The 18,918-nt window shown below is 40.0% G+C and overlaps 2 protein-coding genes across 2 annotated transcripts; one reads left to right on the top strand and one right to left on the bottom strand.

The window, feature by feature from the left end:
• Positions 1-104: 104 nt before the first annotated feature.
• On the bottom strand, positions 105-11,196 carry il23r (interleukin 23 receptor). The gene is made up of 17 exons (XM_062394669.1): positions 10,878-11,196; positions 10,669-10,775; positions 10,018-10,171; positions 9,717-9,892; positions 9,014-9,137; positions 8,755-8,921; positions 8,338-8,474; positions 8,073-8,253; positions 7,898-7,965; positions 7,459-7,654; positions 7,170-7,373; positions 6,819-6,917; positions 6,515-6,670; positions 4,381-4,521; positions 4,101-4,188; positions 3,539-3,629; positions 105-2,669 (listed from the first exon to the last, which is right to left on the bottom strand). Exons 2-17 carry the CDS (start codon positions 10,727-10,729, stop codon positions 2,040-2,042), a joined length of 2,673 nt encoding a protein of 890 aa, XP_062250653.1. The 5' UTR covers positions 10,730-10,775; positions 10,878-11,196; the 3' UTR covers positions 105-2,039.
• A 1,772-nt stretch (positions 11,197-12,968) lies between these two features.
• LOC133961263 (cytochrome P450 2J2-like) lies at positions 12,969-18,799 on the top strand. Its single transcript, XM_062396336.1, has 9 exons — positions 12,969-13,201; positions 13,879-14,041; positions 14,430-14,579; positions 14,671-14,831; positions 15,553-15,729; positions 16,240-16,381; positions 16,477-16,664; positions 16,769-16,910; positions 17,029-18,799. The coding sequence occupies exons 1-9, from the start codon at positions 13,019-13,021 to the stop codon at positions 17,202-17,204; spliced, it is 1,482 nt and encodes a 493-aa protein (XP_062252320.1). The 5' UTR covers positions 12,969-13,018; the 3' UTR covers positions 17,205-18,799.
• Positions 18,800-18,918: the final 119 nt, after the last annotated feature.

Raw genomic sequence — 18,918 nt, forward strand, 5'->3', positions numbered from 1 at the left:
GGTGTGAAACACTTCAGTCACAGTTCATCAATGAAGTCTGACACACACACACACTCACACAGACACACACACAAACTTAGACTTTTCTTATATTGCATCTTTTCTTTTATTGTTGGCATGCATTTGACATTAGACACATATACACACAAATCAACACCACACACAATGCAGATGCAGGTTTGGTCATAAAATCCCATTTAGAGGTTGAGAAAACTGAACATGACAAAGCTCCTCAGATTGGTTGTTTTAAAACTGAACCCGTCAAAGTTACAACAACACAGCACATCAATTTCCACGCAGACCAAAGTCTCACTCCGTCAGTCACATCCACACGTGCTGCAGAGGAGGACTTTCCCCTGTCGCTGTACCATCCTTATTCACAATGCAAGGCTCAGTAAGAGCTGTTTGACATAAAGTGAGAGATTTCTTACTGCTGAAGTGCGCAGACAAAGGAGAGACCCTCCTGCAAATGTTATTGCCAATGAGGAAGTGAAATAACTCTCAGGAAGTCCTCAAAATAAGGTGTTAACTGCAGAGGGTGCTTGTGTGAGTAGAAACATACACACCAGATGCAGGTTGTTCAAACCTCACACAGAGACTAGGTAACAAGACAAAACCCCAACTGAAGTTTTCGAGTAATTTCACACTTCACTGTTGTCTCGTATTAGACACAGCAGAGGTCACCAAATGTGATCTCAATCTGAAACAGAGAAACATCTTCAGCCGATAATACGGGACTTGGCACAGACATGTACATGATGATTAGTTATCATTTCATATTATATAATTTATCAAGGTTCTGTCAATTTGAAAGTTTACTTTCCTAATTGGGTGGTATAAAGAGAGCAGTGGTGGAGGAAGAGCTCCAAGATTTAACTTCAGTAAAAGAACAAATAAATACACAAAAATGTACCGAAGTAAAATTATCCCATTAAATGTTCTACTTGAGTAAATGTTTAAATTACTAAAACTGAATCTTCCTGCAGAGTGTGACTTATTCCCTAATGCAAATAGCATTATGCCTTAGCCTCTACCTTTTCCAAATACATTGTAGATGTGTCACCAGTGATGCTTCCGTTGCAGGTTATGCTGCATGGTTAGTCCTTGCTCTCATTTCTCACTTTAAAAAATATAAAATACAATGCGAAAATGTAACCCAATGCTATGTAAAGATAGAATGTACAGATATTTGCTAAAGAGATATATAGATATAGCTAGTGAAATAAAAGGGAAAGGTAACAGAATAAATCTACTTAAGTAAAGTACAGGTACATAAAAATGTAGTACATTGGGAACGTAAATATACTATATTATATCCCACCACCAGACAGAGCAGGTTGTGATAGATGGATAAATATTTTTCAGAACTTTTATTGATCTTTTGACGAAGGTCGTGGAAAAGTCAGAGGATGACAAAATATATTCAAATTCTTCCTGAGTGGTGCATGAACATTTGCATGAAAAAACAATCTCACGGATGTCTTGGCCACAAAAGTCACAGATCATCAAAATCCTCAGGGCGTATCATCTGAGAACAATGAATGTTAAACAATACAAACAAACACACAAACAAAGAGACCCATCAAAATCGCCATCCATAAGGCCACTGAAATAATTATTACTCTTAGTAGCATTTTAGTAACTATTCATTGTGTGTGTGTGTGTGTGTGTGTGTATGTGTGCGTGTGTGTGTGTGTGTGTGTGTTTGTATGTTCTTTTTGGGGTTGTTTTTATGTGAAGCACTTTATGGCACTTTATGTTATTTTGTTTGCATCAAAGTGTTATATAAAGTATTCTTTGTAAAATATGGTACAAACGTAACCACAGCCAAATATTTATGATAATGGGCATGAATCAAACTCAGTTTATTCAAGTTTATCATAAATAAACTTAAATAACTTGGTTTTAACAGTTACCGATGATAGTTTTCCAGTGATCTCACAAAGTCACACATCTCAGGAGAAGGGTTGATTGGGTAATGCTTTCTTGAACGTTAGTTTAGTGCAGTTTGTCCTGTTTGTGTCATGCACATGTTCCAGCTAACTCTGTGTGTCACAGAGTGTAGTGACCTGAGGGAAGTAACCTCCACTCATCATCTCTGTGTTCTGGGACAAACAAGTTTCTGCCATGTCAGGAGGGTGGACGACACCATGGTCTAACTCCAGGGAGGGACAGTCCACTTCAGCCTCGCTCTCAGTCCCCCTCCCCCCCGTCGAGAAGCCTCCACTCAAGACATCTGTTGCTTCAGGAGTTTTAGGCCTCAAAATGCCATCAGAAGAGCTGAGAGTCGGTTCCAGAGGTGAATCAGAGTAATCTATTTCCACACTAGAAAGCAAGCCTCCGGGTAGTCCTCTGAATTCACTTAAACATACTTCTTCCTCGACATTGACTGGTACGTCCTTTGGCTCATCTTCCACTTCCTCTTTTTTTGAAGCCAGAGTAGTAATATGAGGTTTGTAGCTGACATGTTCCATCTGCTTTTCAACAAGCGCAGTCCCAGTATCAGATGGTAGTGAAGGTGTCTCCGCTATGGTTTGTCCTAATCCAAAGTGGGATACTTCTACATGGATGACGGGATACACATCGTCCCTCTCCTCCCAGGAAATCAAACTGATGGGCGACAGCAGAGGGTCACTGTCACTAGAAAAGAAGAACCGTTCACCTCTGTCCTGCCGGAGACCAAAATAACAAAGCATAGTTAGATTTTATTGGCTTATCCAGTGGGTTTAATATATAGCAAATGTAATGGAGAAATATAAGATGGCCCCAAAGTGCAAATCATGTCACATCACAAAACACAATGGTATATAAGAAAACATTATGGCAGTAAAGCATAAAGAAAAGGTAGATAGGCTAACAATTGACATGGCTCATGGCTGATTACACGGACAGTGTAAAATTCGACTCGAAACAGCATCATTTTCACAATGTTTATCGCCTTAATGTCCTCTGATATCTTCCTTCAGAGACGCGTTCCCTCATGGATCACAGAGGATCCATACGTTTGAAGAATTGGTCAACAATTACTTTAATTGTGTTGAATTTGGCTGCAACACTGGCATTCCCTAAAACTCCAGAAGAGTTTTGTGGACTCAAACACTTCCCTCACCCCTCCATAGGCATAGTGGTGAGAAGATCATTTTCACTTTCTTTAACATTGTGAAATGTGTGATTGTGAGGCATTTTTCAACATTTATGATGATTTCTCAGAGAATAATTTTGGGATCTTCAAGAGGAAAATCATACATGTTTAGGACACTGATATGTCGGAGTGTTTGCAATGGGGTATTAATCCAAAGAAGTATCTGCAAGTTGTCAAAGTGACAGCAGGAACTAATAACTCACATCACCTTCTATTATAGTACAGAGTGGATATATCTCAACAAACTCAAGAGTTAGTGGGTGTTAATATGTTTAAAACATTCTAAAAATGTATAATTGTGCTGTTGTTATTGGTGATAGTTGCAGATTCTAGCTGTTGCAGTGAAAACAGTTCACAGAGAAAGAGGGAAGCAGGAAGGTGAACACAGTTGTTTACCTCCAGTAGTCTGATGGCATTACTGTTTTCTGGTTTTGGTAAGTTTTCAACAAGCCAGGCAGGTCCCCAGGAAAGACACCTATGTTTGATCCTGACACAGAAAGACAGGTCATCTTAACAGGACTGATGAGGACAGGTCAGTCTCAGCTGCAGTTAAAGGGTACGTTTCCAGAATTAAAACACATCTTATCTAACATCTTATCTGCAACTGAAAAGTAAACTCCATGGTGATTTCATATGAAACACACACATCTCCATCAGAATCACGACTTTGGCACAGTGTCTGTGAAGTGGTTTAAGTTTCTCTTCATGTCAGTCAGGTGAGTTCTTATCGTGATGTTCAGGAGTGTGTGTGTGGTATTTCATGAAACTAGCCACACTGGCATCGATCACGGCTACCAGAAAAACTAAACCTATGATCATTCAAAATCTTTTGCAGGATAACCATATCCCAGTTATGGTCTTTTATGGTTATACCTGAACTGAATATTTGCACTGATTAGATGATGTCTGATGTTTTCTATGAAATAATAATATATATTAAAGCCTTATTGTTTAATACCTTTCCCTCACACAGCTCCAGCACATCAGGTTGGCTGTGATTGCTATGAAAAAGGTGATGATGAAAACAACCACAATCACCAGGCCGGCTAGAAGAGATGAGAGACAGTTTATTACACCAGTTATCATTAGGTTAAGACAACAGAGTTCTCTTGTTTTCCCAGTTTAAGTCTAATTTAGCTGGAATGATACGAAATGAAGAAGAAATACAGTTGCGGCTTTAATGAGTTGGTGTATGTTTTTTTTAGAAATGACCAGAAGGACGGCAGCAGTAGGCTGACCTACAGGAGCTGCAGGCTGGGAGACAATCTGGCTCCCTCGCGGACCTTCTCCTGCTGAGGTGGACGCAGTCAGCTGTAGAGCCAGAGTTCCGTCAGGACAATCCAGCCACATCTGTCTGGGGCCAGATCCAGACACCACCACTGTAGAGAAGTGAAAATAGATCAGATTTTTGGTTAGATTGGCACAATTACAAGATTATTTGGGCCACTGTACCTTTTTAAGTTGAAACCACAAACTTTTTAGCTAAAACTTAAACATTTGCATAACTATTAGATATAGAACAACATATGTGTACATTTCAAGTTACAATTCTTGTCCCCTGAGGAAGGAGGTTTATAGTCCCTTAGTATTTTAGCTCTGTTTTTGGTCTCCACCAACTCCTGAGTGAAACACTCTATCTTGTTCTGCTAAATGCATCATGACATTCACCTCCTACACAGCAACTGTGTCTAGCAAAGAGCATGGAAATATGGATACTAAACTGAAACTAGAAAGTGCCTTTTGGGACGAAGTGCAGTGGGATTGCTGGCTTGTGTCTGTATAAAGATACTGTTGAAGAAATGGGAGTTGGGTAATTTAAAAAAGGATGATGAATGCTGTGCAAGCAGTGCTTAGTGTCAAATACAGGGCTTTAATATTTTTAACTAGTGAAATTATATTCATGCTATAGATAGTCTCACGACTTCTGCCTCTATATTTACTTGTGTGTGGATTTAAAATTTGCATTCATTTATCTGAATGTGTGATTGTCATAAATTCAAGTTAGTATTTATAACATTTAACAGCTGTATAAAATATTTTGTTTATGTGTGACGTTTTGTGCTAGTAGTCATGTCACTTGTAAATATATATATATACACATACATACATTTATAGCTGAAATATGCTGAAGTAGTAAAAGAGAGGAAAAGGTAAACTCTCAGGTGCCTTTACACAATGACGCTCCAGAAATAGTGCCTGGTTACTAACAGCCTTTACGGTTGCATGTGTGCATGTAGCCTCATGGCTTCCTGTTTGTGGTCAAAAGCCAGTTCTAGAAAATATGATTCACTGAAGATACTGTGAAAATGATGGTTACCAGTCTGCTCACTTTACCCACCATCTGCAGTTCCCAGTTATATGTTGAGATGATATATATTCTAACAGACCTTCTGACAGTTTAACCACAACAACCAGTTTAGATATAGGATGAATAGAGATATAAATCCGGTTGTCTGTGGTAAAACTACTAAAGTTAAAGCGTGGAGATGAATTTTCTTTAACAGTGTTGAATGAATGAAGTGCAGTCTTTGTTGGAAATGGAGACTAATCCCACCTTTTGTTTGTCTTTTGTTTTGTTTACAACGTTTGACATTACTGGAAGTGAGAGCAGAAAAACCCTGCTGATGCACTGAAGCATTGTGGGAGGGGGGTATTTGTGGAATGCTTGTTGCACAGTTTCCATTATGTAACAGTGAAAGACAATAGACGCACACTACTGCTTATATTATCTCCCAGACACGTGTGCATAGATACTAGCGTGCTAGAAAAAGCCTTCACCCGACCAAGGTAAAGTACGCACACATACACCAATGAGCACCTTGATGTAACAGAACAGGAAACGATACACGGCCAAGTTGTGTTTCCTTCAAACCTTCAGATCAACACAAAGTCACATTTTACTGTGAAGAATCCTGTCAAGCTCCACAGATTTTTACAAAATCTACTACGGACATTGGTTTAAAGTTTCAACTTAAAGGTTAAGTTCCCAAGTGGTATGTTGTCATTCGGACAGTTTTTCCTTCTTATTACAGGATAGATCCATTTTTTTTTTTACATACTTATGATTGTTTCCATCTGTAGAAATCTGATGTTTATATTGCCACCACAAGATTAAGAAAAAATATGAAGAAGATAAATATACCCTTTATAATATAGACATAGATTAGATTTAAAAAAAATAGCCCTCAACTGATGGTAAATCCTTTCTTGATCATTTGAGTAATTGTGTTTCCTGGTAATTGCCAACATATGAGAAGAATGTCTATCACGATGCCCAGGTGATGTCTTTCCATTTGTTTATGATGTATTATATCTGTCTTATTCACATATGTTGGACAAACACACACATAGGGACACAGCAGAACTGCTCACCCCTGAGTGTTGTGTGGTTGGAGTCCAGTGACTGGACGTAGAGGGTGTAGTTTGTGACAAAGCCCCTTCGCTGGTCCACAGGCAGCTTGTCCCATTGGATCAGGATCCGCCTGGACTCATGAACCAGAACCAACAAGATGGGACCGGACACAGGTCCTATAAAATAAAAAATGAAATAAAAACAATGACATAAAGAGAGGATGGGGATGTTTATCATCTTCATTCTCTCATTGAAAATGTTCCATCCCTATATTTAAGACTGTGTAAATAAGTTCTGGGAACATGCTGAGTGTATGTATCTCACTCTGTTCTTTGGCGTAGACGAGGCCGGATGATGGAGCACTGACACCTCGAGTGGTCACAGCGTACACAGAGATGTTGTACCTCACACCTGCAGTCAGACCTGAAACAACAGGAAAAGTAAACCCTCTCAACTCTAAATATTCACACAAATATTTAACAACACGTATGAATGGAGGATTCAGCTTGGTAAGGATTTACACATTTAATTTAAAAGCTCTGTGAGTGTTGTAATTATAAAGAGCACAAACTAATGTAATTCACCAAGTGATCACAAGAGGTCACTGCTTGATCTCAGTTGAAGTACTTGTGTGTTTGTGTGCCTGTGTGTGCGTGTGTGTGTGTGTGTGTATACCTGTGATGGAGGTGCTGTTCTGATCTTTGTCCAGCTTGTTCCACTGCAGCTGTGTCGCTGGTACACTTATCCACTCCACCACATAGTGCCGCAGTTCTCCTCCAGATGTGGACCAGTGTTTGGTCCCCGGCCACGACCAGGAGACGAGCACAGCGCTGCCGTTAGCTGCAGGAGCCAGCTCTCTCAGTACAGGCCCAAATACACCTGAATAGATAGAATCACATTTTATTAATGGCTTTTTAAAACTTGCTTTGTTAGGTTCTGTCTTAGGTGTTGGATCTTTGAGTACCTGAGTGTGTGAGTGGCACATCAGCTGCTGGAGTGGACCCATATGAAGTGACAGCACTGACGCTCAGGGCCTGAACCTCCGCTGGTACCATAACTGACCTCTGACTGAAAGTCGCGGGACAGGTCCCTGCCTCTTTCTGTTCAAAAAAGATTTTGTATTCTTGAACCACACCACTATAGTCGTCTGGATGCGGAGGCTGTGGGGTAGAAGTCCAATCGTCACGTCAGGTTTAGTTTTCGCCATTATCCCGTAAGAAAGATACTAAATCTTCTTTTCACATACACATAAAAGTGGAACAAAAGATTTAATGATTTAACATATTTCGAAAATCTTAAACTGATCTTTATCAACAAGCATCTATTACTGGTATTTTACATACTTTTGTATGATGAGATCAGTATCAATATAAAAACCAGTTCTAATGAATGTCACACATTACCTTCCATAAAACAATCACCATCAATTGGCTGCTGAACGTCCTCCACACGTGTAGCTCCTGGGATGGACCTAAAGATAAGATGTGGGTTGCGAGTGACGAAAAACTTGTTATGGCATTATCAGTTGCCTTTGTTACGTGATATATACACATTTTGAGGTTGAGACTGTGAGCTTGCCTTTTCCAGGACTTCTCCCTGTCACAGACGAGCTCCATCTGCTGCAGGACGGCCGCTTGCTGGAGGTTGTCAGTCCTGATGTTGAGTCACACGTCCTGATCTGGAACTCGTATTCAGTCAGAGGCCTCAAGTCATCCACTCTCATCAAACCCTCACTGAGCTCTGTTGTCTCTCTGGCTTCCTATAAGACACCAAGAGATCAGGTCTCCTGCTCACTGTCTGATAGAGGCCGATACTGCTAATGAGCATGAAGCTTTTATTTTACCCAGGAGCCGCTGTCTGTGAGGAGCCTGATGTACGATCTGAGAGTCACCGAGAAATCAGAGGTATTCCACTTCAGCACTGCTGCTGTGGAGCTGTCCTCAAACTCTATGTGTAGAATATGAGGGGTGTCTGGTATCACTGCAATGCAAGAGGACGTGCCGTGTGAGGAGTTCTAAGTGCAGCCAAATATCTCCTGGACACACTGGAACACTCATAACGTTAACTGACACAGTGGCATACTATTGTTCAATTAGAGAAACAGTTGATAGTCAGGACACAATCAGTCAAACTGTAACGGCTCACAGGATGACTAATTTCTTCAGAAAGTAGATTATAAATATCACAAATTACATGTTTTTCAAGCTGTGTTAATGTACTCTTGTTCATAGAGACGTGTTGGACTAAAGTGAGGGCTTACCTATATCTTTCTCACACAGCATGAATGGATCAGACTGTGATGCTCCAAAGATGTTGTAAGCCGTGATAATCAACTGGTATTTTGTATTTCCATCGACAATTCTTCGGGGTATTGTGATTTCTTTAGCCTCCTGGGTTTGATTTAAATGTACCTGCGTCCTATTTCCTCTGATGAAAATAAGTTTTGCCATTATCAAAAGCATGGTACTACTCAAAGGCATAAAATAACAGCTTAATTTGACCTCAGACTAACACCGCACCTGTAAACTGAAACGTTGTAGGAAGTAGAGAGGTATGTTTCAGCTCCGCTCTTCCACGAGCAGTGGATGAAGGCTGAGGCCCTCGTCGTTTCACAAGTAACGTTTCCAGGTTTATGTGGTGGTACTTGCGGAGCAAAGATGGGGGATAAAATTGATAATCAATGAAAAGCAAATCAAAACATCTTGTTAAGCCCTGAGGCAAATGCGATTCATGAATAAAGGCCACATCAATGAAATTCGATTGATTGTATTATTGACAAAAAAGTGTGTGATGATAGAAATGGGAGATAAACTATGAATATTAAAATCAGCTCATTTAGATGCTGTACAGCCTCTTCAATTCTGTATTTACACATACACTCAATTTGTTATTTCCTTTTAACTAAGGCTCAGTGTGCAGGATTTAGTGAAATCTACTGGTAAAGTTGCAGATTGCAACCAATTTAATACCCCTCACCTAACCCCGCCTTTCCAAACAGTAGGAGAACCTACAGTGGCCTTTAGGTGATATAAAACACATAGGAGCCAGTGCTTGGTTTGTCCTTTCTCGGCTATAGAAACATGGCAACATGGTGGACCTGCTCCTGATGTAGATATGAAGTGTGCTAGTTTCAGGTGAATATACACTAACAAGAATACAACGTAGACTTAAATCCTCCACACTGAGCCTCATTCTGTAGTCATCAGAGTCAAGTGTACATACGGTCGCCATGTAGATCCAGTCCACTGACAATCCTGGTAACATGACGACTTTTTAGTTTGCAGAGCACGTAAGATTGTGGCATCCGAACATTGGTCAGATTAAAGATTGCCGTGCTGCAGTTGACTTCCTTCCAATCCTTCACTGTCTCGTTGTTCAGATCCAAGATTATTTTCGACCTGCAAGTGAGTTACACAAACTGTATCTGAGCTTTAGCTTCGTCTCTCAAGAGGAGGAACATCAGACTATTTTTCCGAGATACAAAATGACCTATCACGTTGTTCTGTACTTCTACCATTCGTACCACTTCTGGCAGTCATTGATGTGGCAGGTCACTGTCAGGTTCGAGCCAATGAGGAAGACTGTCTTCCTCATTGAGCCAATGAGGAAGACTGGCTCGACTGTCAGGTAGCCAAGTTGTCTGTAGGACAGGCAACCGACTGGGCGCAGAGGGGAACCTGTGCACACAAACACACACACACACACAAACACACACAAACACACACAAACACATATATGAAGACCTATCACGGTGCCTTCTGTACATAAAACCACACTGCATGTCTTTTTTTGTAATAGATTTTTATTATCAATTACTTTAATGTATATTTCATCTATCTATCTATCTATATATCTATCTTTCTATCTATGCATCCATCCATTCATCCATCAATCATCTATCCATCCATCCACCCATCCATATTACTGTCTTTACAATGAGGCATTACAAAAACACAGGTTTGATACAGAATATGTGGCTTTGCATGATTATTTTACTGTGAAAGAAAGAAATTCAAACATTTTTGTCTCGCCACTGTGGTCAGAGCTTAAAACACAGGGTGTAAAACCTCAACAGCCACTGGATACAGTAACGCAGTTTTCCTTTCTCACAGACTCAGAAACTGAAGCGCATCACAATATAGATGGTATAATGTGGTTAGGCAGACAGACTCACGGTGGAGGGAGAAATTGAGAAGTATGATTATCCATCTCCAAATACACGAGAAGAGGTTCATCTCAGATCATCTTTGGTTGGCCCCCAAAAATTGAATCAATCAGGAGCTGTAAACAAAATGGATTCTTATTAATAAAACATATTTCATGGTAAAGAATGACTTCTTTCATAGATCATTTCCATACACGCCACAGTGTGTAAAAACTTACCTCGGCCATGAAGAGCAAACTCTCCTGTGAAAATGTGGTGGAGACTGTTCTACGACTGTTTCCTTTTTTTCTCTAATTTGAATTTGTATCAGATAAGATCAAGCAGCTCCGTTCATCGTCTCTGTGACACACGTTCACCTCACCGTCACTTTTATCATGCAACAAGATGTTCGACGTAGTCACAGCTTTCTTCAGATGACTTGCTCTGTGAGATGCATCTGACGACAGTAATCTGTGCTGTTGAAAGGAAATGTGTTAAAGAGGCCACTGACCTAGTTTGGTGGTATTTCAGTGAAGCCAGAAACTTTGAACATTTGTTTAAGTACTTCACTGTCCTACTTCAGTCACCTGGTTTTCATCACCACAAACCTTCAGATGACATATAACACGTCAGTTTGCTGAGCACCAGCTCTCAATAAACATGCAACTGCTGGCATATAATGAACATTACATGTAAAATGTGATGACTCCAGTCATCTGTGAGAATTATGCTGATCGTAGCTTCACAGCAACCTCATTATTATGATGTGCTTGATCTTTTTACTGGTACTCCCCCTTTCTTACAGTATTTCTAAAAGTGCTGAGGTAGGAAACAAAGCAAATGTTATCAGAGGAAATTAAGTTTCAACAAACATTTTATTAAAATATAATTCACCTGTATCTCTAACTGATAATACATATAAATCTGTTCTTTGAATGTTGATCTTGAAATCAGTGAAACAGACTTACATTCTGAGCTTGAAAGAGGCAACTTCTCTGTAATGACAATGATGCGTATCTTTTCTCACTGAGCTTGTTGCTTGTACAATTTGGACTGTTTGAGGAAATAATTGTGCAGACTGAGACCTTTCAGCCTCGTGTAGTTTTTATAATTTCCTTTCGCTTGTTACTTTCCATCTCTACCTTCAAAAAGCTTTTCTGGGAAAACCCAGATGTCAGAGGGTGTGTGTGTTCATGTAGAGATACGAGAGACCACAAGCTTGAGGTTGGCTAATGTTCAAGACTTTGAAGTTAAAGGTTCTTGTAGAGGGAATCAGATAAAAGTGCAACTTTTATATATGTCAATTATAGAAGTCGGGTTTGATGCACAAGGTTAGCCAGCAGTAAATGAGTTTATTAAAAAAATGTCTGTCCCGCTTCACATCACGATTTATCCAGTCAACTGAATGGTGCAAACTAAATTCCTTAAAGCAGCAGGTATCACACAAAGTCAGTCTGGTAAGCGGCAGTTAGAGTGGTAGCATGGTGCTCTGGATTTTTCTCACCTGCCAAACCTCAGACTGTAACCACCATGTGAACGCACACAGGGGTCTGAGAGAGAAGCATCACTGTTATTAATTGCGACACAAGTCAGGTTTTAGAAAGTCTGACAAAATCGAATGTGCAAAAAAGTTTGAACTTATTGAGTGGTATTAACGTTATGATGAGGGAAATCGATTGCCTAAAGAAGGGGTTTATAGTTTATGGTTTATATACAGAGGACACAGAGGACAGCATCTCCATTCCTCACTTGTCTATGATTAGATGTTTTAGAGCGATATATAAGCGAGCTGCCGTGACTAAACACAGCTCAGATTATATGAAACTTATCTGCCGGTCTTTCTGTTTTCCTGTTTGCATCAGCAGCACTTCCTGCCAATGAATCCATCGGAGGTGTGTCTACATAATAAAGAAAAAGTCCAGTATTTTCTTCCAGTCCATTCTATGTTACTTATAGACGCTTGTTTCTGGCTCATTATCCCCTTGGACGAGGTTTGACCTGTGATGGCGATAAAGACAGAGCACTGACACTAGGCTCTAGAATGAAATAAAATATGATATATTTTAATACATATTCTTACCTTATTGTATTTACTAATTCATTGATACTAAGTGATCACTGAAAGTATTTTTTTGTCTCTATATTATTTGGAGGACCTCTCTGACATGCAGCTTCATGCAAACAGTAAGCAGTCAGCTGGAAGAGCTCAAGATTCAGCTCTGTTTTTCACTTCACTAAGGAGGCCAAAGGTCCTTAGGGGCCTACAACATTACGTAACATTTCCTGGTCGAGCCTGTTTTTTCCTGGACTCCATCATTCCTCGCCCACATTTGATGGGATTAACACAGCCTTTCAGAGAGCTGTTTGAAACATCTTCATTATGATTTTTCAAGCTATTTTTGATTGCTTGGACTTTACTGGTTGGCTCCTGTTTGGTTTTGCATTGTTGCTTTTGACTAATGTGATCAGAAACTGGAGGCCTAACAACCTTCCACCTGGACCATGGGCTCTGCCTTTTCTAGGAAATGTCTTCACCGGAGTTGACTTCAAAACAATGGAGAAGGTGAGATGAACACTGACACTTCATAGAGAGTGTGCATGAACACAGTAGAGTCGTTCTTTAGTATCCATGTGTGACGGTCTCTGTTTTGCTCTGCTGCTATTTCTATGTATTTCACTGGAGTCAGGTTTAATGGAAGTAAAAGCTGTCCATGCTTTTCTGAGTTATTTTCTACACAGACAACCAGACACACAGACACACACACACAAAGACACACAGACACACACACACACACACACACACACACACACACAAACACACACACACAGCATAATGACGTGAGGAATGTTTTGCTATCATTTGTGAATTGCATATCTGTACATGTTCAAGTATTTAACTCAAACCACATTTATCTGGGAAATTGATTTGGTAGTTTTTGCAAAATCCTTCTAACAAACAATCAGACCCAAATGAAAACGTAACCTTCTTGGTGGAGGAAACAAGTGTAAACCGCATCAACATAGGTTACAACATTAACAACGTGAAACTTACATTAATGAGCCCAAAAAATTGATCGACACAAAACTCTCGTCGAAGCGGTTGATACGTTTAATGTTTGAATTTGTGGTTAGCGATGATGTAATTGACCATTGACAATTGACCTTTCTGTGGAAAAAAATGTCTGTGTTTCTTTTCAAAACATCTTCTCTCTTATTGAGTAATTTTTATTTTGACTCCAGCTGGCTCAGGAGTATGGGCCAGTGTTTAGCTTGAGGAGAGGCAGCGAGAGGATGGTGTTTATTTCAGGACACAAGATGGTCAAAGAGGCACTGGTCATCCAGCTGGACAGCTTCGTGGATCGACCCGTCGTTCCTCTCTTCCATGTTGTCTTCAAGGGCCTCGGTGAGTCAATAAATGAATGTTGCAAGATATGTTTTCTCTCCAACTAAATCGTTTTTATGTTGTGTTGAAGCATTTGAGTAGAAATCATGATATCGACAACCAATGTGCATGCAACTACTGGATCATTTTTGAATGCCACATCTGTGTGGCGATAAAACGGTCACAGACATCTTATCCCTCCCAATAGGCATCCAGTACAGGAGAGGATAGAGGGTCACAACTGTTAACTGTAGCTGTTCAAAGTTCTGGAGGTTGTCAATAGTGACAAGAGTTCTAACACATGAAAAAGCATCATATCATAAACTCTGCCCAGTATTCACGTTATTCTGAAACTACATGCATGAATCTTTGTTCTGTTTGCCAACAAGCTAAAGTGATAAGTTCACAGGCATCGCACTGAGCAATGGCTACTTGTGGAAGAAACAGAGGAAGTTTGCCAACACTCACCTGCGTCACTTCGGAGAGGGCCGGAAGTCCCTGGAGAAATGTATTGAAGTGGAAAGCAACTGTCTCTGTGAAGCGTTCAAAGAGGAACAAGGCAAGCAGATACAATAGCTTTGCGAAAATCATCTGTGATTTTTCCTGTGGGATTTATCATTTGAGTTGAATTGACTAATGTATATTCCCAGGAAGACCCTTCAACCCCCACTACACCCTGAACACTGCAGTCGGTAACATCATCTCCTCTGTGGTGTTCGGGCATCGCTTCGAATACAGTGACGAAAGCTTTCGCAGGGTTCTTGAGCTTGACAATGAGGCCGTTCTGCTCGCTGGTTCTCCTCAGACTCAGGTAATTCCTGTATGAAGTATTATCTTGTGATCTAAAAACAAACTGCGTTGCTCATCTTTGTTTTTATTTAATTATCCTTCAACCAGCAAAGCTCTGATTAAGATATAATATCACTTCTGCCAGGGAGTCTTTTTCAAGAGGGGCCGCGAATTAATAAATAACAAATAACACAAAAAGTACTAGAACACTGTGAACAGACTAAATCACAAAACAGACACTTAGAGGAATTAATGAATCAATGGGATACAATCCTATGGATGCAATGATATTGTTCTATGAATACTGATTTTAAAATATATCTTAACATGCTAAGCGAGGGTAATGATTCCTGGTTTAATACACTTTGTAGCGCACATGGATCATGAAAGAAAAAGTATATTCAACAAAGCAGCTCTGGTTAGGAGATACATTTTCTTTCAGATGTTCTCTTATTGTAGCTATAAACAGAGTGTTGTCGTAACTTCAGCACTAAAGCAAAAAAAAGAAAAGATACAGGTGGTCCCTCTATAAACCACAATGATTTTCACTGAACACTTTCATATTATTTACAGTGAGGCAGCATGATATGCTACATCCAGTTCTTTTAAGACAGATAAAGATGCATGCAGACTTATACCAAATTGGATATTAAAAGGTACTTTTCTAACAGTTAAACGAAAACATTTTCACATGAAAATAGAAACCTTGTCTATGGCTGACGAGACTGTGTCCCATCAAACAGCTGTATGATGCCTTCCCTGGCTTGTTTAAGTACCTGCCAGGGCCTCACCAGAAAGTCCACGCCAACTACGCACAGATCAAAGAGTTCCTGAGGAAGGAAATTGAGAAGCACCAGGAGGAGTGGAACTCTGAAGACCCTCGAGATTATATAGATGTATACCTGTCTGGGATTGAGAAGGTATGATCTTTATTATGCTTTCACGGATTTGTTAAACATCGTGGACATTTTAACAAAGAAAGATTATTAATCAGCCCATTATCATAACATGGACAAAACAAGAAAACAGTATGAATATCTATATCTTCCACTGTTAGAGACCTGACCTGCCTACCCACACAAGCGTTTTTACACTGATCTGCCACAACATTTCAAGTAGTTACTGGTTTGAAAGAGTTTATTCTGAACCATCTGAAAAGTTTCTTTTAAATTTGTTCTTATTTACAGCTGTGTCATACCTAAACAGGATTGTTGTATAGTTGCTCAGCACTGGTGCCATAACAGCTTCAGTAGCCATCCTGAGAGGGCGTGGTGTCTGTGTTTTTATTATCTATTGGGAAAATAAGATGTTAAAGTCCTCGATGAGAATGACTGTTAAATATCATGTTGCATCAGTGAATTGTAAAGTATGAAGGCCACAGCCGTGAGTAATGTCAAATCAAATAACCTGTTTTATTGATGACTCATCAGAATAAAGATGATCCTCTGGCTGGCTTCAACATTGAAACCCTGCTGATTTGCACGCTTGACCTGATCGAGGCCGGGACGGAAACAGCCGCCACCACTTTACGCTGGGCGCTCGTATACATGATAAACTTCCCAGAGATACAGAGTCAGTCAATTCAGCCTCATTAATTATTTTAAAGACTGGAGTGCTGTGTTTAATGGCCAATGTTGTGGTACTGGTTCTGCTTCCTCACTCTACAGAGAAAGTCCAAGAAGAGATAGACAGGGTTATAGGACAGTCTCGTCAGCCAACTATGGCCGACAGACCCAACCTGCCCTACACTGACGCCGCCATCCACGAGACTCAAAGGATGGGTAACATTGTTCCGATGGGATTTCCCAAAATGGCGAGTAAAGACACCACACTGGGAGGATACTTTATACCCAAGGTAGAAGACAGTTGTCCACACTCACCCAGATGAATGTCAAGTTGTGAAATTTGCAAATGATTCATTCACAGCAGGTTAAAAAAGCATCCCATGACTCTTTTCAGGGCATGGGTATAACTGCACTGCTATCATCTGTGCTGTTTGATAAGAATGAGTGGGAGACTCCAGACACCTTCAATCCCGACCATTTCTTGGATGCAGAGGGTCAGTTCCGCAGGAGAGACGCCTTCTTGCCATTCTCAGCAGGTTCGTTCTACACTCGTTGATTTCTTTAAAACTCCTTGTCTTATAAGAGTTGCTACCATAAAAATGTATAAGAGGTTGTAAGTGCAGAACCTTCAATCTCATCTGTCTCCGCGCCCAGGTAAACGTGTGTGTTTAGGGGAGCCCCTGGCCAGAATGGAGCTGTTTGTGTTCTTTACGTCTCTCCTCCAACGCTTCACCTTCTCTCCTGTTCCTGGAGAAATGCCCAGCTTGGAGGGTGTGCTGGGCTTTACCCATTCCCCAGACGAGTTCAGGATTCTCGCAACACCCCGTTGATGGCTCTCCATCTCTCCAGCTTCCATCAACCCATCCAAGACAGAGGCATCAATTAGCAGGATGTCCACAGTCTTCTTGCGGCCACAAAATCAAAGATTTGTATTTGTATAATTGAGTAAACACATCAAAGGTCCGTCATTTTAAGTTAAACAATAAGACAATGATTGTATATCGAAACTTGCAATTGTAAAATACTGAGAATGAATTGACTACTATGTGAGTATAAATAGTAAAATAACCACAATGACAAAATTCCCTGTCGTCTGGGTCTTTGGCTTGAGAGCACTCAATGACTGTTCATTGGTTCTTTTAGCAAATTGAAGCCATGATTTCCACAGTCCACCCACAGCCGGGCTTTTTACAGTTATTTTGAATGTGAAAACATGTTTTGTTGTTTATAAGCAAAACTTAACCGACACAACTTTAAGTACCGTTTTACCCAAACCACTGCTCTCTGTTGTTTTTGTGTACTCAGTAGTAAGCCTGAATTATTCATTACATTTTTCCGTTCGACAATGTATTTGCACTGATCACTGATGTGAGAAGCTTTGATGTACAGGTCCTTAGGTACTTCAGTAACAAGCTCACTTTAAATTTTGATAAATCTTTATGGACCAATAATACATAACAAGCAGCTCTTTGAACTTTACATCTCTTAATGACCCCTAATCTAGATAAGTTGGTTGTTAAGTTTCAACTTTTACTTACTTATATAACAGTGATTCCACAACTCCCTTATCAAACTCCAACTTCAATAATAAATAATTATTACAATTTCAAAAGGGCCTCCGCACTGTTGGTGCTCGTGCCTTAATAATACCAATGACACAAACCCCTCAGAAAAAGTTGTTGCCTAAATTAATTTTTGTTTTTGTCTATGCTTTGTTTCAAAAATACATAATTTCCCCTATCACTTTCTTGTAAAAGATCATAGTTCATGTGATTCAAATGGCTCCAAACACCTACACAAAAAACAAAATCTTCATTCACCACAAATGGTTGCATCTCCCCCATATTTGAATAAACCCCCACATTCTCATAACTGCTTTTCACAATAAGAAAGAAAAAGGACAGAAAGTTTAAATTACTTCTTATTAATGAGGGACTTGGAGAGCGCCGGTCACGGATGCAAGAATTTCTCTTCTTCTCTCCTCCCCGCCGCTCTCCAAGACGTCCTCCATTGCTCCACTTCTTTCATCAACGAAACACCGGTCTGGTCAAGAATACTTTGTTTGCGGGATCTCGCAAAAGTTTCTCGGGACTTTCTCGCGATCTCACAAAAGTTTCTTGAGAGCTTGCAAAATTTTCTCAGGATCTCACAAAAGTCCGTCCTTTTTTTTCACCCATCATTTTTTTTTTTCGTGTCCCCTTGGGGGCTCCGTAGTGCACTGAAACTATTGTGTTGTGAAATATTCCTTGTGTTTTGAAAATCAATTTCTACCATTTCTAAGAAACTTGAGATTTGTTTCATGAGCTTCTACTTATGGGATTTGTCTTTCAATATATTCAGGTGAAGTTCAACATTAAACATCATTATTAATCTCAAAAAAGTTTGTGAATAGCACTACTGCTTTAAGCCTCCTCCCATCTACCCTGACAAAGGTCTGGTTTGTTGATGGAAAGGTAATTTAGGGTTATCTGTCACTGATTACACAAGTTAAATGTCAGCACCCTTGTATAGATTTTGTACTGATTGGTTTATTTGTGTTACTCA

This window comes from Platichthys flesus, chromosome 9 (assembly GCF_949316205.1).
Source record: "Platichthys flesus chromosome 9, fPlaFle2.1, whole genome shotgun sequence".
Lineage (NCBI taxonomy): Eukaryota > Metazoa > Chordata > Actinopteri > Pleuronectiformes > Pleuronectidae > Platichthys > Platichthys flesus.